Genomic DNA, 25,398 nt, shown 5'->3' on the forward strand with positions numbered 1-25,398 from the left:
TGTTGCTCGTTTTGATGTCTAATTTCTTGAGTTCCTTATATATTCTGGATATCAGTCCTCTGTCGCATGTGGGGTTGGTGAAGATCTTTTCCCATTATGTAGGCTGTCGCTTTGCCTTATTGACTATATCCTTTGCTCTACAAAAGCTTCTCAGTTTCAAGAGGTCCCATCGATTGATTGTTTGTCTCAGTCCCTGTGCTACTGGTGTTACATTTAGGAAGTGATCTCCTATGCCAATGCGTTCAAGACTACTTCCTACTTTCTCTTCTAGCAGGTTCATAGTAGCTGGATTTATGTTGAGGTCTTTGATCCACTTGGACTTAAGTTTTGTGCACGGTGACAGATATGGATCTATTTGCAGCCTTCTACACGTTGATATCCAGTTATGCCAGCACTATTTGTTGAAGATGCTTTCTTTTTTCCATTGTACACTTTGGCTTCTTTGTCAAAAATTATATGTCCATAGGTGTGTGGGTTAATGTCAGGGTCTTCAATTTGATTCCATTGGTCCACATGTCAGTTTTTATGCCAATACCAAGCTGTTTTTATTACTGTAGCTCTATAGTAGAGCTTGAAGTCAGGGATTGTGATGCCTCCAGAGGTTGTTTTATTGTACAGGATTCTTTTGGCTATCCTGGGTTTTTTGTTTTTCCATATGAAGTTGAATATTATTCTTTCCAGGTCTGTGAAGAATTGTGTTGGTATTTTGATGGGGATTGCATTGAATCTGTAAATTGCTTTGGGTAAGATTGCCATTTTTACTATGTTAACCCTGCCTATCCATGAGCATGGGAGATCTTTTCATTTTCTGACATCTTCTTCAATTTCTTTTTTCAGGACTTAAAGTTCTTGTCATATAGGTCCTTCACTTGCTTGGTTAGTGTTACCCCAAGGTATTTTATGTCATTTTTGGCTATTGTAAAGGGTGATGTATCTATAATTGCCTTCTCAGTTTCTTTGTCCATTGTATATAGGAGGGCTACTGATTTTTTGAGTTGATCTTGTATCCTGCTATGTTGCTGAAGGTGTTTATAAGCTTTATCAATTCCTGGGTGGAATCTTTGGGTCACTCAAGTATACTATCATGTCATCTGCAAATAGGGAAAGCTTGACTTCTTCCTTTCCAATTTGTATCCCCTTAATCTCCTTATGTTGTCTTATTGCTCTGGCTAGAACTTCAAGTACTATATTGAATAAGTATGGGGAGAGTGGACAGCCTTGCCTCGTTCCTGATTTTAGTGGAATTGCTTTGAGTTTCTCTCCATTTAATTTGATGTTGGCTGTTGGCTTGCTGTAAATTGCCTTTATTATGTTTAGGTATGTTCCCTGTATTCCTGATCGCTCCAAGACTTTTATCATGAAGGGTGTTGGATTTTGTCAAATGCCTTTTCTGCATCTAGTGAGATGATCATGTGGTTTTTTTCTTTGAGTTTGTTTATATGGTGTATTACATTGATGGACTTTTGTATGTTGAACCACCCTTGCATCCCTGGGATGAAGCCTACTTGATCATGGTGGATAATTGGTCTGATGTGTTCTTGGAGTCTGTTTGCCAGTATTTTATTGAGTATTTTTGCATCAATGTTCATGAGGGAGATCGGTCTGTAGTTTTCTTTCTTTGTTGCATCCTTGTTTGGTTTAGGAATCAGGGTAATTGTAGCCTCATAGAAGGAGTTTGGTAATGTTCCTTCTGTTTCTATTATGTGGAACAATTTAGAGAGTATTGGTATTAACTCTTCTTTGAAGATCTGGTAGAATTCTGCGCTGCAACCATCTGGTCCTGGGCTTTTTTTGGTTGGGAGACTTTAATGACTGTTTCTATCTCCTTAGGGGTTATTGGACTATTTAAATAGTTTATCTGGTCTTGATTTAACTTAGGTATGTGGTACCTATCCAGAAAAATGTCCATTTCTTTTAGGTTTTCCAATTTTGTGGAGTAGAGGTTTTTGAAATATGACCTGATAATTCTCTGGATTTCCTCAATGTCTGTTGTTATGTCCCCCTTTTCATTTCTGATTTTATTGATTTGGATTCTCTCTCTGTCTTTTGGTTACTTTGGATAAGGGCTTGTCTATCTTGTTGATTTTCTCAAAGAACCAAGTCTTTGTTTCATTATTTTTTTGTATTATTCTCTTAGTTTCTAATTTATTAATTTCACCTCTCACTTTGATAATTTCCTGGTGTCTATTCTTCCTGGGAGACTTTGCTTCTTCTTGTTCTAGAGCTTTCAGGTGTGCTGTTAAGTCACTAGTGTGGGATTTCTCCAACTTCTTTATGTGGGCATTTAGTGCTATGAATTTCCCTCTTAGCACTACTTTCATAGTGTTCCATAAGTTTGGGTATGTGGTGTCTTCATTTTCATTGTTCTCTAGGAAGTCTTTAATTTCTTTCTTTATTTCTTCCTTAACCCATTGGTGATTCAGTTGAGCATTATTCAGTTTCCATGAGATTGTAGGTTTTCTGTAGTTTTTGTTGTTGTTGAAATCTAACTTTAAACCATGGTGGTCTGATAGAACACAGGAGGTTATTCTAATTGTTTTGTATCTGTTGAGATTTGCTTTGTGGCCAAGTATGTGGTCGATTTTAGAGAAAGTTCCATGGGGTGCTGAGAAGAAGGTATATTCTTTCTTGTTAGGATGGAATGTTCTGTAGATATCTATTAGGTCCAATTGGGTCATGACATCAGTTAAGTCCTTTATTTCTCTGTTAAGTTTTGATTTGGGAGATCTGTCCAGTGGTGAAAGGGGGTGTTGAGATCTCCCACTATTAATGTGTGGGGTTTTATATGTGATTTAAGCTTTAGTAATGTTTCTTTTACATATGTGTGTGCCCTTGTGTTTGGGGCATAAATGTTCAGAATTGAACCTTCGTCTTGGTGGATCATTCCTGTGATGAGGATGTAATGCCCTTCTTGATCTCTTTTGATTGATTTTAGTTTGAAGTCTATTTTGTTGGATACCAGGATGGCTACACCCACTTGTTTCTTAAGACCATTTGATTGGAAAGTCTTTTCCCAGCCTTTTATTCTTAGGTAGTGTCTGTCTTTGAATTTGAGATATGTTTTTTGTATGTAGCAGAAAGATGGGTCCTGCTTTTGTATCCATTCTGTCAGCCTATGTCTTTTTATAGGTGAGCTAAGTCCGTTGATATTAAGGGATATTAATGACCAGTGATTCTTCATCCCTGTTATTTTTGGTGGTAGTGTGTGTGTACTTCTCTTCTTTGGGGTTTACTGTTGTGGCTTTATCTATTGCCTGTGTTTTCGAGTGTGTATCTGACTTCCTTCGGTTGGAATTTTCCTTCTAGTGCTTTCTGTAGAGCTGGGTTTGTGGATAGGTATTGTTTAAATCTGGCTTTGTCTTCGAATGTCTTGTTCCTTCCGTCTATGATGATTGAAAGTTTTTCTGGGTATATTAGTCTGGGCTGACATCCATGGTCTCTTAGTGTCTGCATTACATCTGTCCAGGTCCTTCTGGCTTTTAAAGTCTCCATTGAGAAATCTCGTGTTATTCTGATAGGTTTACCTTTGTAGGTCACTTGGTCTTTTTCCTTTGCTGCTTTTAATATTCTTTCTTTATTCTGTACATTTAGTTGTTTAATTATTATGTGTCGAGGGGACTTTTGTTGGGGGTCTAGTCTGTTTGGTGTTCTATAGGCTTCTTGTATCTTCATAGGCATTTCCTTCTTTAAGTTGGGAAAGTTTTCTTCTATAATTTTGTTGAATATATTTTCTGTGCCTTTGAGTTGGTATTCTTCACCTTCTTCTATCCCTATAATTCGTAGGTTTGGTCTTTTCATGGTGTCCCAAATTTCTTGGACATTTTGGTTCATGACTTTGTTGGCTTTAGTGTTTCCTTCGACTGATGAAACTATTTCTTCTACTGTATCTTCAATGCCAGAGATCCTCTCTTCCATCTCTTGCATTCTGTTGGTTATACTTGCATCTGAAGTTCCCGATCTTTTACTCAGGTTTTCTATTTCCAGCATTCCCTCTGTTTGTGTCTTCTTTATTTTTTCAATTTCACTTTTCAGTTCTTGGACTGTTTCCTTTGTTTGTTTCATTGCTTTTTCATGATTTTCTTTCAGTACTTTATTGTTTTCTTCCAGGACTTTATTGTTTTCTTTCAGTACTTTATTGTTTTCTTCTAGGACTTTATTGTTTTCTTCCAGGACTTTATTGCTTTCTTGCAGGACTTTATTGTTTTCTTCTGATTTGTTTGCCCTTTCCTCTAGTTGTTTACAGCGTTCTTCCAATTTTCTTGTCTTTTCCTTTGCACAAGCCTCTACTTTCTTCATGAAGTTACTCATAAGGCTACTTTCTTCTGCTTCTTCCAATTTTTGATGTTCAGGTCTAGATGTTAGAGGTGGGCTAGGTTCTGGTGATGCTGTATCGCTCTTCATTTTGTTGTATGTACTTCTGCCTTGACGTCTGCCCATCTCCTTATGGTTCCTTCTTGGTCTTATCAGTGTACTTGGTTCAGAAAGAGCTGAAAGATTCAGGAAGTCTCTCTCTCTCTTGTCCAGATGGGAGTTCTCTTGTCCAAATGGGAACTCCGAGGCAGGATGGAAACTCTTATCTGGACCGGAAGTCTCTGGTCCAGAAGGGAAGTCGGGAGCAGGATGGGATCTGGGGGCCGGTCTCTAAGTCTCAGGAGGTGGCTGGGGTCTTGGGCAGATGGGAGTGGGGGCAGGGAGTGGAGATTACAGGGGCTGCCATGGGGCTTGGAGAAGGGGATCCCTCCCGGTGGGGCTAGAAGGGGACCTGCCCGGTGGCCAGAACCTGGGGCCAAGTTGGGCAGGTCTTCCTGGAGTGACTGGTACCCAGGGTTGGGCCCGGATACTCACTTCTGGTCCAGAAGGGAAGTCGGGGGCAGGATCTACTTGTTTATTAATCTAATGTAATGTATGAAAATGTTGACTGGGCTAGTTCCCATTGTCTAGAAATCTCTGTAAAACCCATGGTATATGCCCTTAAACAACCTGACAACCATACCATCTTTGATGGTCTGAGCTAGAGAGGATCTAAGGCAATAAAAGAAAAAGAGGAAATCTGGAAGAAGTAAGGAGAAGAAACATTGTAGGAACTGATCATGTTTGCCTTTCTAACTCTTTACTTGAACCACCAGAGAATGACAGGAATATATTAGATGAGATAATATTGAAATTACTCCTAAGAACCCTCTTTTGACCAAGAGTGACTAGAGTACATGTTTTATATCTAAGGTGGTAAGAAAAGATGAGAATTCATAGGATCATGGTTAAAGACAGTTGTAATGAAACCCAGGGACACTCCATGTTTATAGCCTCATGTTTCAGACTTTTTGAAAAGTCACAGTGCTTAGGGGTGGCACTGTAAAACTATTGTCTGTGGATATTCCACAAAATGTCAGGGGATAGAGAATGTCTGTCTTTCATAAGTCAAGATCTCCATGTTTGTGAGATATAGATGGACTGATTGATAGCAATATCATTCTTTGATTTTAACAACTTTACTCATGGAAAATTTTGTGATTCTAAGGTTATGTTGTGAAGTATATTATTTGCCAGCATAACTTCTGGTATCTGTGACATTTTAATAATAATTCATTAATGTTTTTAGTGGACTTTGTATTAAATCAACAAAAGGTATCATTAGGAACTTTGTTTAGACTTTTTAATTTTAATTTTTGTAGAACAAACCAATTACACTCAAGCACAGGTTCAACATGTAAGTAAGTAAAAGAAGCTTTACATGAGCGCACCATCAAGAACTGTCACCGAGGCAGAAGGAAAGGATGTGCTCTTAGCAGTTGCTTTGGACCATTCGGCACTTCAAGAGCTTCAGATACATTTCCACATCATTTGAGTCTCTTCCCAAGCAGTGAAACAAGTTATAAAAGGCAAAATATCTAGTATTTCTATTGGTTGACTGCAAAGATGCCAATTCAGACCAGGCAGGGGCGTCCACATTTTCTTCAAGTGCAAAATTAGCCTAATCACCAAAATAATAGTTAAGGATTAATTATAGATGAGAGTTTGGGATCCTATTTCTTCTACATGTTAAATTCAATTTTGTGGGAAGTTAATATTGTAACAATCAAACCCATGGATTTTCATTTATGTGGAACAGAAGACGTAAAATATGTTAGCCATTTAAAACTAGAAATGGGGAAGATTGATATATTCTGTGGCATGAAATTGATATCCACTGAAGTTTGTTTTGTCCACGATGTTGTATAATTGGTTCCCAAATGAAAAATACACCCAAGACAGAGGGGCAGCTTCAAAATTCTCCAAATCCCCCCACCCAAATTTCATGTCTGGGAGACTAGAATGTTGGAAGTTTCCCAAGGCTCCTCCCAACTTTGCAGACTCAGTAAACATCTACTAGCTGTGTAGATGCTGTCCTGCTGAATTAGAGGGAGAAGATCTCTCAGATCTGTTGAGCTTCTTGCAAGTTGTGCAGAGAGCTCTACAGTTCCACCTTTCATGATTGTCACCTGTGTTGGGGGTTGGGGTAAGACTTTTCTGCAATGCAGCTGTTTTTGGGTCACTCATTCTCTTGCAAGTCACTTTTAACCTGTTAGAACTCCAGCAAAAACTAATTGTTTCACCAAATTAGACATCAGTGTAGCTGTTACTTTGGTCTGTCATGTGTTCCCTTTCTGGGGTGAGTAGACCTGCTTGTCTTGTCTCTCCAGGAAAAGTCTCACACAACACAGGGGCAGACACATGGGCAGCTAGTAATTTGATATCAAGGAGCATGGAGCGGCTAGCACAAATTCTGTCAATTATTGAACTTTATATTTCTTCAAAATTATCCCTGACTACTGCTTTTGCATTTTATGGATTCAGATACTACACTATCATCCTTTTCTTCCTTTCTACTAAATAAATACCTCATATAGTGTATGTGTACAAATCCTTAGGCACAGTAAGGATTAGAATTAGTGCCTTACGATATAGATAGCTGAGCACTGACTGTAATAAGAACTGCTGAGATAGTTACACATTTGTCTCTTGGTCCAGAAAGATATTTTCCAAATAATTGTGAGGAACAGCTGTTTTCTTCTGAGATCCTGGAGATGTGAGGTGTTGAGTAAAGTGACTTTGAGAAGGTTGGGGTTATGAGTATTAGTAGTGAGGACATTGACTTAATTGGATACCTCAATTTCTTTGCTGCAAAGGGAAGTCTTTCAAAATTCATTTGTCATTTCACAGGTTACCCCATTCATGCGTGAAAAAAGACAAAGAACTTTAGGAAGCTACTCACCTTGCTGGTGATCTTCTTCATGGCCCCAAGGAGATTTCTGTTTATAGTCTTAATCTCCAAGGCTTTTGTGAGGTAAGGGGGAGTGTATCCCAGCTTGTCACCCATTTCAACCCACAGGTGGTGCAGAGGGTTGACCCAGGATTGCAATAGACTGTGTGCCAACTTCAGTAGGACTTCCGACTAAGCAACCATAATTGAACAATCACATTAGAATAAAGGAAATGCAATAGAGTTAAGATACAAGCAGTTTTTTCACAAGTAACTGAAATGGGCCCTCCTTTGGTCATTCATATACATATTTAGAACATTCTTTTGTTCGCACCGATTTTATAAGTTTAAACTGTAGCCACAGTCCTCATGCTATTGAATTTTGATAAGGTTAAATCAGAAATATCAGAAGAGTATTTCTAGCTAAGTAGTAACTCTTAATCATTGTAATTTCTTCCTAGACTTCATTTTTACTTTCTATTATTATATTATTAATTATTTTATAAGTAATAAATAATAATGTAGACATATAAAATGCTGGAAACATTAAGAAAAACAAGGAAGGTGGAATATATCTGTGAGGAAATTTTAGATATGTGATAATGTTCATTGTAAATCACTTAAGTAGCTTTATGGAAGGGAATCAGAAGTCAGAGATAATAACCATTATAAGTTAGAGCAAGCATTGCATATAAAGTCCTCATTACAAGAATGGCTAGTTTTATTTTGAGGAACATCATATTGCATTTTACAGGACTTCTTTCTTCAAGTGACTTCCAGCCTTCCAGTTATGTCATAGGTAGAGGTAGAGAGGTCAGAGAGGAATGGGCAGTGATATAAAGAAATAGAAGTAGATCCTGGGAAGACACAAATGTCAAGAATAGATGGTATAGTGTTCAGTAATATTAAATTCTTCCAACACAGGACTTAGTGTAACACATGATGAACACAGCTCTATTAGTGCTTCATTTACGTATACATCTGTACATGTTGAACCATTATCTCAGAGTTGGCTCACACTACAGAACAGTAAGAACAAGATCAGGGTCAAGGCATTAGTAAAATGGCTTTTCTGAGTGGATAGTGTATAGATCTGCTATAATATCACGTAGTAATAATTTTACATAATGTTTTTCAATAGGTTGTTCTTTGATTTCCCATTCCTTATCTAATTTTTAATTTTTTCTGCAAGTTGATTGCCATATACTGTTATACTGTAATATAACACAGGTAATATAAGTGCATGGCAAAGCCAGTGTACTGCCGTCCTCAGTTGTTTTGGTAACAAACCAAGGCTGAGAACTTACTTCAGTATTTTGGGCTTGCTCCTTGTTTTCTGGTCTAGAGAGGGAAGAAGTGTGGCATCTAGTGATCTTATTGTTAAACCCCCGGCCGCTGGCATAAAATCTATTCTGAAATGATGAAAAGTTCAATTAGTTGTCATTTCTAAGTTGAGTAAATGAATCAATGACTTGGGCATTGATGCATTTGATAGCTGTCTGATTTTAAAATTAAATAATCCTAAAAATAAAAATAAGGAGTTAGACAAGTAATTTTCAATCGACTTATTTCCATTTTAATTGCAATCTCATTTTTGATTTATCTGGTTTTCTAATCCCTCAGTCTCTTTCCCTCCTCACTATTCTAGTTTTTTTTCCCTAAAAGTTACTATGTGGCAAGCAGACACTAAAATCTAAAAACTATAAAAATAAGTGTTGTCATATCGTAATCTAAAAACTATAAAAATAAGTGTTGTCATATGGTAATATTTGTGCCACTGCAAAAATTCTTAAATAGTTTTATTCGTCAACTTGTTTATTACATTTTGATCCAAACGGATGTTCCTTAACTAGTCATAATACAAGTAGAACTTCTCTTTCAAATCTCCCTGTGTCTGCACAGCTGTTCTATACCAAGGTGGCCATAAATCCTTAGTACAGTTGTGTTGTTGCAAAGTGAGTTCTAAGCTACCACATACAATATACTAGGAAATCGTAGATGATAAGCCAGTTAAAATAGAAAAATATTAATCATAAAGACATTGACTAATATGCCATTATTTAATTATTACATTTATTTTGGTATACTTATTTGACACATTATCATCAAAAAATACTACTAAGAAAATTTGTGATAATTCCAAAAGATTGTTGGGATAGTATAGATATTGAGTGATAGAAAAGCTAGTGAGTATAATGTAGGAATATATATTATAGGCCTTCAGCCACATTCTTACATGCTAATTGATTTTACTAAAGTCCTCATCTACTGTTTCCTCATAAATTATTCTAAAATAGACGGGGTATTTTTGTTTTGTTTTTTTTTGTCTTCAAATTTACTTCACCATGAGTAGAGGATCTGCTTTCAGTTCTAAACTAGATCCACCATCTTAAGCTCAAGTCTTGTAATTAATTCTAATGATAGCTCTTAGCATTTGGGGATTTCTGAAGTAACTTGATTATTTTTCTTCTTCATCATTTATTTCAGTCTCTTTAATTCTATTCAATCCCCTGAATCCATTGTGAAGCAGTCCTCCTTTATTGGATATTTATAGTGTCCTAAATGGAGGACATCAAAGGACACATGTCTCCTATACAAAGGAATAGGAAACCAAAATATATCCTCAGTCTTATACTCCTGAGCTTTGTGTCTTTGTGTTACAAGAGTAAGTTAAAGTTAAAATATTGAGAAAAAGTCATTGTATTCTTAGCAAACATTTGACATTTCATCAAACTGTGCTGTTCTACTCCATATTTCAGTAGTTTAAGGTTTCCCCTATGAAGGAATATTAGGTTGAAACTGCCCCATGATACTTTTCTCATTTGAGCTTTATTGACATGAAAAACACCCTGTAAAGTCTTCAGAAACCAACCATGATACTTACAAAGTGAGTGGACAGTTCTGAAATTCGTCGATTCATATACTGGGATGACATGATTGCCTGATTCAACATGTCCCCAAAGGGTGAGTGGTAGGAGACATTCAACATTTTAACCTTCATAGCAGAGGTCATGTTCTCCCTTTGGACTATGAGCATCAGCAGCAAGAACAGTGTCCCTGTTAACAAAGAAGACCACTATGAGGTCTCTTCCTATGAGGCTATCAAGAGTCATCATCAATTTGCCTTGAATTATATTGACTGAGACATAGTTGTAACATATTAATACTTTGCACTTTCAAAAGAATGAACAGGTATGTATGTGTGAAATTTAAGTCCATCTGCTTTAGTCACATTAACCTGAGAGATTTCAGATACAAAATATGAGTTCAAGATCCTAATGTTCATATAACCTTTGATACTGTAGTTGGAAATGTCCAATATAAAAACAGGGAATTGGTAAAGATACATGCATGGTAAAATCCCTAAGCAGAAACATGGTAAAATCCCTAAGCAGAAATGCTGAAAAAACTAGATATGCCCAAAATTGTATGGCATACAAGTTAATTTTCAAACTTTTAACTAAAAAGGAGGCATTATTAAATAATTTATATCATTTATGTTAAAATTTCTAAATTCATAGTAATTTTCCAAATTTATTTTATGTATAACATATGTCTCTATAAAACATGCCCATAAATATTCTTTATATAAGTTTTTGTAAAATATATCTTATCATCATTACTAATTCTTGAAAATGTTATGAAGACTCTAGAGTCAAATACTTAATCCTTGCATGTTTTTCTTTTGAAATTGTATTTTGGCAGGATGAGATTGTCAGAGATGTGTGGTATGCACATGTGTTATGCTTGTCAACATCAGTCTCCTACACTGAAAATTTCTTTAGTCATTCATATTTAGCAACACATGGAGGTGACCCCAGAAAGATTGTTACCTATAGATTCTTGTATTCTCATTTTAGCAAACATCTCCGTTTCTTCAATTTTGAATTTTTGATCATACCTTGATTTGTAACTGCACTTTGCATGGAATTTGTACAGAAACGTTCTTGGTTTCCACACACGTGGTATCAGAAACACTTCCATTTTCTAACTCAGGACAAATAGGGCATCAAGTGACATTAGTAGCATAGGCCATTTAAACTCAGCTTGGTAAAATAATGCATTTCTTAATCTTATCTTGAGGAGCATGAGTGAAAACAATACTTACAGGCAGAGCATTGCTGAAGCAAAGACAGTTGCATCTCTGAAGTGTCTCACTGCAGCGTGGATACCCAAGGAGGAGGCTTCCTTTCAGTTAACTTTCTACCTCCTATATACTCTATCATACCACCTTCAGGGCACACACTGCAAGGGAAATGGAGGAAGGGTATCCAGAGTCCCAAGTGAGATTCTCGTGACTCTGCTCCCTCAGGGAATTCTATCGGCCTCATGAACATGGCCATAGACCTAGTTATATGTGCATTCCTTTGCTTATTTCTTAGCCATGACTGAAGAAGGAATTATATTAAAGGTCAACACAAGAAGAATTTCTATGCCTTAATTCTTGGCCTTTTTCTTTAGATTCTTACACAGTCATGCCACCTCTATAATTTTCTCAGAACCTTGGTGGTATTATATATGTATTTCATCAGTTTCCTAGAATTCGAACACCAGACAAGACTAACTTATTTTCAACAGTTAAGCTTTAAAAGGTTTTGCCAGTATCAATGGAATACTATAAACACTATACCCTAGACTGAAACTGGAAGCAATATATGGTTGCAAAAACACGTTTATAAGATAATTTCATGGATGCATCATGTCCTTTTAGTGAAACAACTTTTAAAGTTTCCCTATTGGAATCTAGAACATCTCTGTTAGATTTTTAGCCATCACAGTGGCTGCACTAAACATTAATTCCTTCTGTAGATCCGGATTTAAAAGCAATCAGAATGTAGTTGACTCTTCACATAACATCTTGTATGAAGTATGTTAACAAATGATTCATTAGGTCCTTTGATGTACTTGATCCCAGTAGCAAGATGAGTGCTGTCTGATATAAAATTCAGACAGCACTATGGGATATCCAGCTTAGTTTCCACCTTTTTTCTCCATAGTTATGTGGTATCTTCAGTAATAATCTGACCTTTTAGTTTTGGCATGACCCAGCATCAATGACAACAGCCTGTGTAGTGTAATGAGCCATAGGGACCTCTCTATTTGACACTGCATAGGATGTCAATCACTCTCAACTGGGATTTTTCAATAAGCTTACGCCTTGTGGGAATATTTTTCCTACCATGTCTGCTATCTTTGCTGTTCTTCTAATTTAATTTCCATATCTATTTGCTACTGGATGTTAATATTATATAATGCAATATTTTTCAGAGCATGAAGACAACCTCTGAAGGGGCGCTGCTGCTTGTTTCAAACACATGCAAATTGATAATCATATTCAACGTCTAAGGAAAGATGATACCAAACAAGTTAGCAAGCCCCAAAAGATTTCAGTTTGTTGCAGTTGTTTCCTCCCAAGAGCATCCTGGTGACAGCACTGTGGGTGAGGGATACTGTGTTACTCAGCTTTCAACAATGCACTCTCATTCCTCAGTAGGCTCCTCATCCTGTGGCATTTCCACAGGGCCATGGAACCAGGAAGGAAGTGGAGCAACCCTAACTGCTTATCCTAGTCATTGAATTAACAAGAATTTTTCACACTTTCCTAGCTGAGCTGTTTGCTCCAGGCAGACCCTTGGCCACTGGCTCCCTATTGTTGGTACTTAGCTGGGGCATAGGGCTGAATGCCTAACCACACCAGATCTTATATCCCCCAAATATGTATACTAGACTTATAGTCACTCCTTTAAGCAGTATTTTCTACCTCTGGAATGCATCATGCATCTCCACCACACACCTACCACAGCACAATTTCTTTATATGGAGATAATGTGCACTGGATACCAAATGTGGTTTTTATAATTTCTACTCCTAGGACAAATTTAAAACCTGTGCACCTTTAAAGTTCTGTATCCTCCTCTGTGCACCATGGCTAAGTATCCCCCATGTATTTCAGAATTATGAATTAATGTTCATTTGGTTCCAACATTCACCCAAAACAATAGTCTGCGTGTTAGTAGGAAATCAACAAATCTGTCTTTGGACATTGTATCTTTAGTCATATAACATGGCCTGTTCATACAGACAGCATCACCTATCCTGTTAGAAGTTCCTACTACTGAAGGACTCCTTCCATGGGCTGCTGATGTCCCCAGGTGTTCCATATTCTTTCTTCATCTTTGAAGAATCTACACTGATCTTATTTTAGAATGCCCTGGTAATATTTGAATGAGTTTCTGAAGCACTTCTCTCTATTTATCTTGTTTTTCCTTTTATTGAAATAGATTTTTTTGCATATCCTGATTACAGTTTCACCTCCCTCTACTTCCAGTCTCTCTCCCCCCACCCCCACCCCGCTCTTCTGACCCAGGTCCACCCCTTTATGGTCTCTCCTTAGGAAAAAAAAAACAGGCTTTTAATGGATAATAATATGATATGATAAAACAAAAACTAACACATCATAACTGAACAAAACAAACAGAAAGAAAAGAGCCCAAGATAAGGCACTAGAAGCAGATAGAGACGCAGAGACCCACTTGCTCGCACAATTCACTATAAACACTAAATTGGAAGCCATAATATATACACAAAAGACCAGTAGGATAGAAAGAGAGAAGAAAAATATAAATGAAATAAAAAACAATAAGATTAAGTTAAAAAAAAAAAAAAGGAAAGTCCTGACAGGACATTATGAGGCAAGAAGCCTCTGGGTAAAACCAAATACTGCTGTTCTAACAACAACAAAAAGTAGCATTAAAATGACTCCTAATGACATTCTGCTACACTTAATTGATCAGTGCCTTGTTCAGTCATTATCAGAGAAACTTCCTCCAGTAGCATATGAGAACAAATACATAACTCATATCCAGACAACATGCAGACTGTAAGACCTTGGAGCATTCAGCCTAAATTGGATGTCTCTATCAAATCCCTCCCCTCAGAGTTCAGGGAACCCTACAAAAGAGGACACGAGGAAAGCAAGCTCCTCTAAATCATCACAGTCAGTGCACATATGAACTCACAGAGACAGAGGCAGCATGCACAGGTCTACACCAGATGGATTTTAGAGCTACAAGGAGAAGGGGACACACAGGCATCCCTAAGCCAGAAGCAATCTGCAATTGCTGAGCACTTGCAAATGAAAGTTTAGTTTCCTCCAAGAGTGTCTCATTGGGGGAAACAAACTACTTTTAAGGGTAGGCTGTATTCCCAGAAGTAGATGGCCAACAGAAAATGAACTCAGTGCTATCTTTGGTGGTTCCTTCTCTCATAATCTGTTTTCTTTTAAACTGGTTCAGTAGTATTACAATCACTCAAACCATAGTAAAAATTTTACTATCTTAAATTAGAATGTTTTGCTTTTCCATCGTCTTATAGAATAAATGAAAATGTTCCAAACTCATATATATCATACTCTGTAATATAAAAACAATTAATAACTTCTCTTTATTAACACCATACTGTAATATATAGAACATAAAATAATGAGAAATGTCAGAGTTTCTAAAATTGAGCATTAAGTATTGATTTTTAAGTGTTATACACACACACATATTAAAATTTTAGCTTCTTTTCATGAATATGAAGGGTGTACCTACATCACAAAAGGATTCAAGAAAATTGATACATATCCTGGATTCCTAAACTTATCTATCAGGACTCAATCAAACCATAAGAATTTCATCTCACAAGCAACCTATCAGTTAATAGGCTAATGGAGTGTAAGTGGCCAATAAACACGAGAAAATCTTCAGTATTACAAACCTACAGAGACATGCAAATTAAAACTCCATTCAGAATGGCAATCATCAAGAAAACTTAGCAAGTGCTGGCAAAGATTTGGATAAAATGTAACCCTTACACACTATTGATGGGAAAGCAAACTCTTCTAGCCACTGTGGAAATCAGATTGAATTTCTTCCAAGAAACTAAATTAGACCTACAAATGACCCCACCATGGAGTGTGCAGAAAAGACTCCAAATGAAAACATTCCAGACATACTTGAACATCAGTGTTCACCAAATCAACTTTTCATAAAAGTAAAGTGATAGAACCTAGGTGTCCATCAAAGAAGAATGTCCTGGAAGACCATTTTGTGAAGCTGTGAAAGTACACCCAGGGTTCAGTGGAGACTCCACAATAGTGGAGATAACAGGACCACTGGGAAAAGGTAGGGTATGGAGTGGATCTGGTTTAAGAGAGAGGCTATGTGTGTTGCAAGCAGCCAAGTTGGACAGGAAGAATTCCCCAAACTCTTAGAGCCCAGTGATTTTATTAATAGCATCAGATACTAAACCTGGAGCTGGAAAATTACTGAATTTCTTCTCTTATTTGATCAATTCTTGCCATGCCCCTACACTTGCTTACTATGAATGCAATGTGACCAGCTACTACACTTTGCCTGCTATGAGGAACATATTACACATACTTCCAAAGAACTAACCATTCTGATTTAGGTGAGATAAAAATCTCAAAGTTGTTTTAATTTGCATTTTTGCTAAGAATTACGAATACTTTTGAATTATTTCTTACTCATTTTTATTTCTTTTATTGAGAATTCTCTGTTTAGATGCCTAGTCCAATTTTTAAGTGGGTCACTTGTTTCCTTGACTCTGCTTTTTTGAGTCCTTTGTATATTCTGGATGTTAATTCTCTGTCAGAAGTATAGCTTGCTAAGATTCATTCCCATTCCATGGGTTCTTTTATTCACTTACTTGATTGTTTCTTAGTGGAACAGAAGCTTCTTAGTTCTATGAAGTCCCAGTTGTCAATTGTTGCCTTTAATTCCCTAATTCCAATAGAATGGACAAACGACATCCTACTCAGCAAGTTCTTCCCTCTACCCATATCTTAAAGGGTACTGCCTATTTTCTTCTGTCAGTTTCACTGTTTCAGGTTTCAAATTGAGATTGTTGATCCATTTGGAGTTAATATTTTTGGCAGGTGTTAGGGGTCTAATTTTACTCTTTTGCATGTAGACATCCAGTTTCTCCAGCACCATTTGTTGAAGATGTTATTTTAAACAGTTTGTTTTTGCCTCTTTGTCTTTGCCTCTTTATCTCCAGTTTTTTTTCCCCTTTGTCAAATATCAGATGGCTGAATTTATGAGTATTCATGTTTAGGTCTTCTTCTTTCATTGGTCGACATGTCTGTTTTGTGCCATACCATAATGTTTGTATTACTATGGTATATAAGGTATCTTGAAATCTGGAATGGTAATTTCTCTAGCATTGTTATTATTGCTCAGAATTTCTTTAGCTATTCTAGGTCATTGATTTTTTTCCATATGAACTCTCGGATGATTTGGTCTTTTTCTTTGAAGACTGTTGGTATTTTGATTGGAATTGCAATGAATTTGTAGATTACTTTTCATAGAATGGTCATTTTCACAGTATTAATTCTGCGAATTATAAACATAGGATGCCCTTACATTTTTCTGTTATCCTTCCCAATTTCTGTCCTCAGACATTTGAATTGTTCATTGTAGAGGTCATTTATCTCCTTGGCTAGGGTTATTCCAAGATATATTGCTGTTTTTGATGTTATTGTAAATGGTCATGTGTCCACACTGGTGAGGGAATGCAAATTGATAAAGTCACTCTGGAATTTACTACAATCATTGAGAAACTAAAAGAAGTCTACCATCTGACCCATCTCTATCACTCCTTGGCATGTGCTTAAAGGACTCAACATGCTCCTTCACAGATACTTACTCGGGCATCTTTGTTGCCACCCTCTTCACAGTAGCCAGATAATGAAAACAACCTAAATATCCTCCATCAGATGACTGGATAATGAAAATGTGATGAAATAATATTCCACAACGGAATATTGTTAAGCTCTAAAGAAAAAAAATGAAATTTGCTGGTAATTGTATGGGCCTAGAAAAGATTATGTTGAGTGAGTTAAACCAAACCACCAAAGACATCTGAGGTTCCTAGCTCTAAATCTCACACGTGAATACACAAACATGGAATAATCACAGAAAACAGGGAGGTATAAAGGGACCATAGGCATGGGCAATGAGGAAGGTGACTGTAGAGGGAAGCAGCAGGATACAAGTAATGCCAATGAAGTAGAAAATGGAAAAACAGAGAAGGGGCTCCAGACGAGAAGGAGGGAGGGAGGTCAATACAGACAGAGAAGGGGGACAAATAACGCCAAGGGTGTTTGATAAAGTCTCAAGAAATAATATTGTTTATATTTACCCCAAATTACACACAATAGATATTAGTGTGTTTGTGTGTGTGTGTGTGTGTGTGTGTGTGTGCGCGCGCGCGCGTGCGCGCGCACGCGCGTGCGCAGCTTAAATGAAGTTAAGTAATTTGAGCTGACCATGATCCCCACAATAACTATAGACTAACAAAACTCCAGTATCAGGCATGAAAAACATCCTTTCAAATGGTTGGTAAGGGTGGTCCAAGGGACTCTCAAAACAATAGAGACTATTGGTGTAACCCTTGGTTGCCTCTCCGGGAATAGAGGATTGGCCCCTACTGCTGAAGACATTGAGTAGTTAGGACACAAGCCTGAGATAATTTGAGTTGGATATTACATGAAAGTCTTCTGTAATCTGGACTCATGATACCAGGAAATCCTATGTAAGGTACCAAGGAAAAGAAGCAATTAGGCAGTCCTACCCAGGTGCAGTACCTGTCAACCAGGACAATGACTAATATGCCAAGATATACATAAAGATGCACTAAGCATTCCTCACATGTTGGTATCAACCAACAGCTGTCTAATTAGACATAAGGCCCATTCAATAGGAAGGAAGTCATGCCTGGTACTGAAAACCTAGCCAGCTTACTGGGGCTGGTGAGGTCATGGACACTAGAAAGGAATGTACCACCAATACTTTGCTAGTTGAGCATCATTCCTAACTCCATCCTAAATCATGCTCTTACATCCACAGATATAAGTGTAGTACCACCCTCAGGAAAGAAACCTTTATTTACAGCAAATGGAAACCATCCCAGACAACCATGACTAGATATGATGCAGAGATCTACAGGTCGGGCATGCAGGGCTTGGGAGGCTGAAGCATAATGTAAAGAAAGACACATGTCTTCAATTCTCCACTTACTGATTGAGTGGTCCTGGCAACAAAGGAATTTGCCAGGCATGGAGTAGGTCAGAATCTTACATTCCACAAAAAGTACATCTGTAATACAGGGCAGAGGCAACCACATCTCAGTTCCCCATAATAATTGGCTTACTTGGGGCTGATTATCTGATAGCTGAAGCAACAACACTGTTAGAGGCTTGGCTACCTGAGTCTTGAGCAGCACTAGGTTACTAGCTTGTGAAAGAGGTTTCAGGAAATGCCATCCCATGATGTACAGCAGTCTCATAGGAAAAGCAGAAGGAAAATAGACCTATTCCTGCCTTGGAGTACTCACCTCACAGTACCTCATCTCACAGATGTAAATCATGGTTAGTCATCCTGCACCTATATATTAAACTTCACTACACTTCTGGTGTTGCAACTCTTGAGCCATATTGTGGATGCTATGTGGTGTACTCCACTGGGAAATGTCTGCCTTACATATTTAAGAGGTGTATTTAAAATCTGAGATAGAAATTTCCATGAAGCAGCATGCAGTATTGATCTAACACACATTCTCTGCACTAAGTTTGGTGGCCACAGCCATCAAGATGTGCTATTACAAGCACAGCAAGGAGGAATCCTCAAACCAGCTTCTAGAATTCCTGTAAATAACTGTCTCATGTACTTGTGGTCATTCTGTGTTTATAGACTTTAACTTACTGTGTAAGGAAATAATTGTCTTTTTGTGTCTCATATATACGTGAGCATTTTAGGATGATTGTTTTGACTTATATTTGTGTCATTAATGGATATATTCTGTTTTATTTCTTTTTGAATTTTACCTTTTGTTCTGCAAAACTGCTTTTTATCTCAGTCAGTAGTAATTGAAATGTAGAGTTTCAAATGTGTTTTAAAGGTTCTTTCCCGACCAGCTGGGGAACAAGTGTTCAGACAAAGGAGCCTGTAGGGACATTTCACATTCAAGCCATGGTAGTTTATGGTTTGTGACTGTTTTGATCTGATTAGTCTTTTTATTTTTTAACTAAGATTCATTTTTTAAAAATTTTGTCTGTGGTCTGTCTGTCTACCACATGTGTGAAGGTGCCCAAGGAGGACAAAGAGGACATCAGATTGCTCTGGAGCTTCAATTAAAAGCAGTTGTGAGCTGCCCAAAATGGTTGCTGGGATCTACACTTTGGTCCTATGAAAGAGCAGAGAGTGTTTCACAACTCTATTTATCATGTCCTTCCTTTTCTTCTTTTTTCAGATTTCCTCTTCATGTTTATTAAATAAGAATTTTGATGATTGATTTCACATTTTCCTCACTTTCCTTTAGTGCTAGAAATTTCCTTCACACTATTGATTTAGGGGCCTCTTACTTGGATGTAATATATTTTACTTAGCTTTTTCTACTTTTAATTTTTCTACCTTTCTACCTTTATTACCTGTGGTTCTCTTAGAACTATGCTATTTAATTTACACACGACTCTCTATTGTTTTCTTACGTTTAGTTTATTGATATCTGCTTTTATGCCATTGTAATTGTAAGATTCAAGGGGGTCCCTAAAATGACAGTACTGGTGCCAATGTCCTAAAGGGAAGGACTGCCTTGGCAAGGCATCTAATTCCTGATTAATCTGAACAGCCTGTGTCAACTCAAAGACCTCTACCCTGCTGACTGTCCTGTCAAATTGTTGTCCTCTATTCTCAGAGAGATACTGGCAGTTTCTTCCCCAATAAAATTTTCCTTCTCATGGAGTGGTCCAGTTGGGTGGTTTTACTGTGCTCTTGCTTGCAACAATCAAAAAAGACTTTGTGCAGCTTCAGGACTCTTAATCTTTTTGGACTTTGATTTATGGTTGAATATATCATTTATCTATGTGGCAATTATGCCATAGCCTTTGTGGATGTTGTGTTTTACTACTCAGTCCTATGTGTGAGTTTGAAATAATGTTTGGATCATTTCTTATTCTTTCCCCCGTAGTTTTTTTCCGTTAGTTTTTCAGAGACTTTTCAAGCCCAAACCACAATTACAGATGCACTTCTGAGTTTCTTTCAATGCTGTAAGTTTTTTTATTTCTCTTCTTTGTTACATTGACATTTAAGATTCTTATGTATGACTAAGGATGTAGCTGTTTGTAGAATTCTTAGGTAGGGGTAATAGCCCCATTTCCTCAAATGTAAAGTTTCCCTTCAGATAAGGGCTTCAGACCAGATACCTGGTTCTATGGCCAACGGACAGGAAACTCAAGTCCCTAGGGCAAGAAAGAGTCAGCGGAAACAGAAACCTTAGGCTACGGAAGTGTTCCAACCTTTGACAGAGTGTCTTAAGGTGAACCAGACTGAAAAAAAAAAAAAAAGCAGCAGGCCTACCAAGACTGATGTCACAACGGAAACTGAGGGTGGCTTTATGACAGCTCTTCTCTGATTGGCTAGATGTACTTAGCATTTCAGCTAACGAGGGTCAGCTGGTTCTTACCAAATTTGGCAGCTCTTCGACTTCCATGCACAGGTCCCAGATTCCTGGAACTCAAAGGAAAAGGAAGATTTATGATTTCAGGGGCCACAGAGGCTCCCACAAAGAGCAGATTTGCTAGATTCTTCCTGGGTGGAATCAAGTCCTCATAACTGAGCCTCATGCTCCCAATAGGGAGTTGAATGAAGCTGGCTTCCAAGACTTGACCAGTTGCCACAGGCCTGAGGGATATCTTCCTACCTCAGCCTCCAAGGCACCGCACCTTAACTCCAGACAGGAATTTGGGCCTGTGGAGGTTTCCAGCTCCAGTCATGGGGACTACCGATCACTTCAGAGACCCACCTACACTCTGAAAGTCAGTAGTGGAGCTAATACCATCCTGCATACCTGCAGATTTGTTCTGGAAATGAAGGCTCTTGATTGGCACACTCAGGCCTTCCAGAGTATTGAGCTATAACATTGTTAACTGCTGTAAAAGTTCTCGGGTAGCTCGCTGCAGCTGAGAATTCAAAGTCTTTTCATTTAAATCCCATCTGTCAAATGGTTTTAAGTAGTTTTACCAGAATTGACCACAAAAAGCACCTCCCATTAATACTCCTTACCATCTGCCTGTACCACTCTTGAAGGAGGGCAGGAGGAGAACCTAGTTACACTTAGGAGACAGGCTCCTTTCAGCAATTTATAAGTAGGGTGCTGGGCTTTGAATTTAGTTCCCAGCACTGCATAAGCGGGGGTATGCTGGCACATATCTATAATCTCAGCACTTGGGCAATGGAGGCAGGAATTTCACAAGTTCAAGGTAATTCTTAGCTAATAAAACAAAACAAATAAAAACCAGATGAACAACATAAAAAATTATTTCTCTTGATGTCTCCAGATTTTGTACTTATGTAATGTTTTTAATAGCCCTCTTCTGTAATAATTTTCTTCTGAAATACAGAAATTAATATGACCATATTACAAATTCTGAAAAGTGTATGTTTGTGATTTCTGTCTGTTTTCATTATTTTCCTTTACCCTGAAGACATTTACGTTTGTATTATTGGAACTACCTGTTGTTTTCCTGGCAAAGTACGCTCTTCTACTCCTTCTTCACTGGGAACCTTGTCCTCTTCTTGCCCCATACAGTCCTGTTTTCCTGTTCCAGATGTGTATGTGTGTATATATGCACACATATGCATAAATTCACCTAGATTCCAGTTATGAAATAAAACTAGTTTTCCTTGCCCTTCATTATCCTGCCATGTTCTTCCATCCTCTTTCATTTTAGGATTCGCCCACATTGCAACTCACCTTTAGTTTCTTTTCATGTGTGTGTATTTATATATATATCTCAATATTTAAATTGAAATCCACATGTGAAAGGAAATACGCAATATCTGTATATTTTAATTGTCTCATTTTGTTTAATATGTGGGTCATTCCATTTTTCTAGAAATACATAATTGTATTTTTATGACTGAAGAAAAGCCCATTGATATAAAGACACATTTTCTCTTTTCATTTATCTGCTGATGGACATGTAGGGTGTTTCAGTATCTTTTGTATTAGGACTAGCACAGCAATAAACACAGATCTATAATTAGCTCTGTAGCATGCTGCTCTACTTTGCCTCTTTGTTGCTGTGATAAACACCATAGCCAAAAGCAACCTGTAGAAGGAACAGGCTTAATTTATTTAATAAGTTATAGTCCATGAAGGAAAGAGGCCAGGTGAGGAGCTCAAGGCCGGAGCTTGAAGCAGAGACCATTGCTTACGGCCTTGCTCTCAGGGTGACATTCATCTACTTTTCTTAAACAGCCCAGGCCAATCTGCCAGGGGTGGTAGCACCCACAGTTTCATAGGTCCTCCTCCATCAATGAACAGTCAAGAAAATGTCCCTAAAGACATGTCTACAGACCAATCAGATGGAGGTAATTTTTCAGTTGATATTTCTTCTTCCCAGGTGTGTCTAGTTTATGTCAAATAGACAAAAATAACCAGTGCATATGCTGACCTAGATTCATATATATATATATTACCATATATATTACATATGGTAATTATATACAATATATATTACCACGTACACATTACCATTATATTACCATATGTATATATGAATATACGGTAATGTAACTACCCCATATGTTAAGACTTACATGAATTTTATGAATTTCCATAATAATGATTTACTGTGATTTTCTCAAGTGATGTGTCGCTTGTTACCACTGTCAACTTATAATGCTTCTTGTCTTCCTGTATATTGATCAGCATGGTTCCTCGTTGTGTTTTCTGAATTGTAGCCATTCTGGGATGGAGTAAGAGGGAATAGCAAAGTAGTTTTAGTTCCCATTTTCCTGTTGTCCAGAGTACACACTTTTTCAAATATTTATTTTTATCTTTGATTAATACTCGTGTAATTCATTTGGACATTTGACTGGATGACTTTTTTTGGTATTTAATTTCTTGAATTATCTAAGATGTCTAGATATTGATCTCTAGTCAGATGTATGAGTAACTATTTTCTCTCATCTAGTACACTTTACCTTCCCTCTGCCTATTTCTCCTTTGATATGAATAAATTTTTAAATTTCATATAATCCCATTGTCTTTGGGTCAGGGGAGGATAGTGTGACTTGCAGCTGTAGTCCATGAGAGGAAATCCTTCTGTCTGTGTATAACTTGAAATGTCTTAATCTTCAGCTCCTAGTTTTGGATCTTACATTCAGATCTTTGATATATTTTGACTTGATATTTTTATAGGATGAGAGATACATATCTAGATTTACTTCTATGTATAGATATAGATTCACCAGTGCTGTTTGTTGGAAAGGCTTTCTCCAATGTGTGTTTTTGGCATTATATATTGAAACACAGGTGGATGTATGTGCATGAGTTTCTTCCAGGAATTTATATGGTATTCTATGTTATACATGTCTGTTTTTGTACCAGTATCATGAGTTTTCATTACTAAGATTCTGAATGTTTTAAAGGTGAAATGGTTGTAGTCATGCATACAATACTGTTCTAAGGCTGTTTTGGCTATTCGAAAATTTTCAATTCTTCTAGATAGCTTCTAGGATTCTTTTCTGTAGGTCTGGAAAACATGTCACTCATATTTTAGTAGGATTGCATAGAATATGCGAACAAATCTTGGCAATAGAAACATTTTTTTTTTCCCAATGTCAATTGTGCTAATCCATGGGCATAGGAGCTTTTCCATCTTTTGGTATTTTTAGTTTGTTCTTCAATTTATTTCTCCATTGTTTTAAAATTTTCTTTGCTTAAATATTTCACTACCTTTGATGGATTATTCCTAGTTATTTTATTTTACTTTGAAGCTATTGTGAATGTAGCTTTTTTCTAATTACATTTTAGAGAGATACATTATTGACATAGAGGAAAGCTACCTATTTTCTGGTTGATTTTATGTCTTGGAACCTTCAGAAAGTTTTTATCCCAAGAAAGAATCTTCTCATGGGGCTATGTGGACATTTTAAATAAAGACATTTTTGGTTTTTTGCTATTCAACTAGGGATTCTTGGCCCTTGATTGCCACATCTACATCTCCTGTAGTCCCCCTTCTCTACTGCTGTAGCTAAGACTCTAGCAATTATACACATTATGACATAAAAGGATTTAGCATTTAAAAGGATAAAATAGTTAGAATGTTCTAATAAAAAAGGAATCATATCATTACTTGTTTCTTTTTTTTTTCTGCTTTTCCCTAGTAGGGTAAATGAGAGTCATCGCTTTAGTTAGCTCTCTGTAATAAAGTGTTGTTAATTATCAGCGAGCCTTTTGGCTTCATTACCCAGAATGATGAGTGGAGAACAGCTCACATCATCTGGCCTAGGTTAAAGGGAGAACAGGATACATTCTTTCCTGTATCTTCAGAATGTGCCCAGTCTGCATTCTCTCCACCCTGTGGTCATTGCCTTTTCATTGATCAGATCTATCTGCTGAAAAGGCTTAGGGCTAGGGGAAAAGTTCCCATTCCCAGATGTTCTCTTTTCCCACACAAGTCTACCCTACCTGTCACAGCCCAGACAGAAGTCTCCAACTCTGGTATGCACCTTGAATCTGGCAGCAAATCCACCCCCAGCATAATTTCCTTCAGTGGAAAAAAGGACATTATATACTATATGCATTATCTTTAGCAGGGACAATTGCCACATAAGACATGCTAAACTTTGTCACTGTCCCTGTTCATTCTCTATAGACAGTTACTGTGCTCATTATTTGACAGTACACTTTGGGGTTCACATGGATTTGTTTTCACTTGGTCTGACATTCACCAAAGCAGCAACATCCTGCACATTGCTGGGAAATCCACTTGTACTACTTCCTGCCCCTGTGAACCCTCCTTCAGACTTTATAGCCTCCCAAGGCCCATGAGCAATGCACCCCCTGCTCTGTGTGTCTCTTTTAAGGAACTCTGCTGTGATGCCAGCACAATTGCTATTTTTTTCTGCTTATTCCTTTCAAAAAATCTTGACTTTTTTTTTTAGCATCCTTTTAATCTGATCTACATCCCAATCTGTCACTCAGACTCACCCAAACCTCCCACTATAAATGTTATCCTAGGCTGCTGTCCTAGCCAGCGAGTGAGTAGCTATTCGAAGAGAAACACTTAAATCCCTCCCTTCTTC

The 25,398-nt window shown here is 37.4% G+C and overlaps 1 protein-coding gene across 1 annotated transcript; it reads right to left on the reverse strand.

Moving 5' to 3' along the window:
• Positions 1–5,652: 5,652 nt before the first annotated feature.
• On the reverse strand, positions 5,653–11,418 carry LOC114701873 (prolactin-4A1-like). The gene is made up of 5 exons (XM_028882067.2): positions 11,349–11,418; positions 10,125–10,297; positions 8,548–8,652; positions 7,253–7,432; positions 5,653–5,971 (listed from the first exon to the last, which is right to left on the reverse strand). The coding sequence occupies exons 1-5, from the start codon at positions 11,380–11,382 to the stop codon at positions 5,783–5,785; spliced, it is 681 nt and encodes a 226-aa protein (XP_028737900.1). The 5' UTR covers positions 11,383–11,418; the 3' UTR covers positions 5,653–5,782.
• Between the last annotated feature and the right edge of the window lie 13,980 nt (positions 11,419–25,398).

This window comes from Peromyscus leucopus, chromosome 5, assembly GCF_004664715.2.
Source record: "Peromyscus leucopus breed LL Stock chromosome 5, UCI_PerLeu_2.1, whole genome shotgun sequence".
In the NCBI taxonomy this organism is placed as follows: Eukaryota; Metazoa; Chordata; class Mammalia; order Rodentia; family Cricetidae; genus Peromyscus; species Peromyscus leucopus.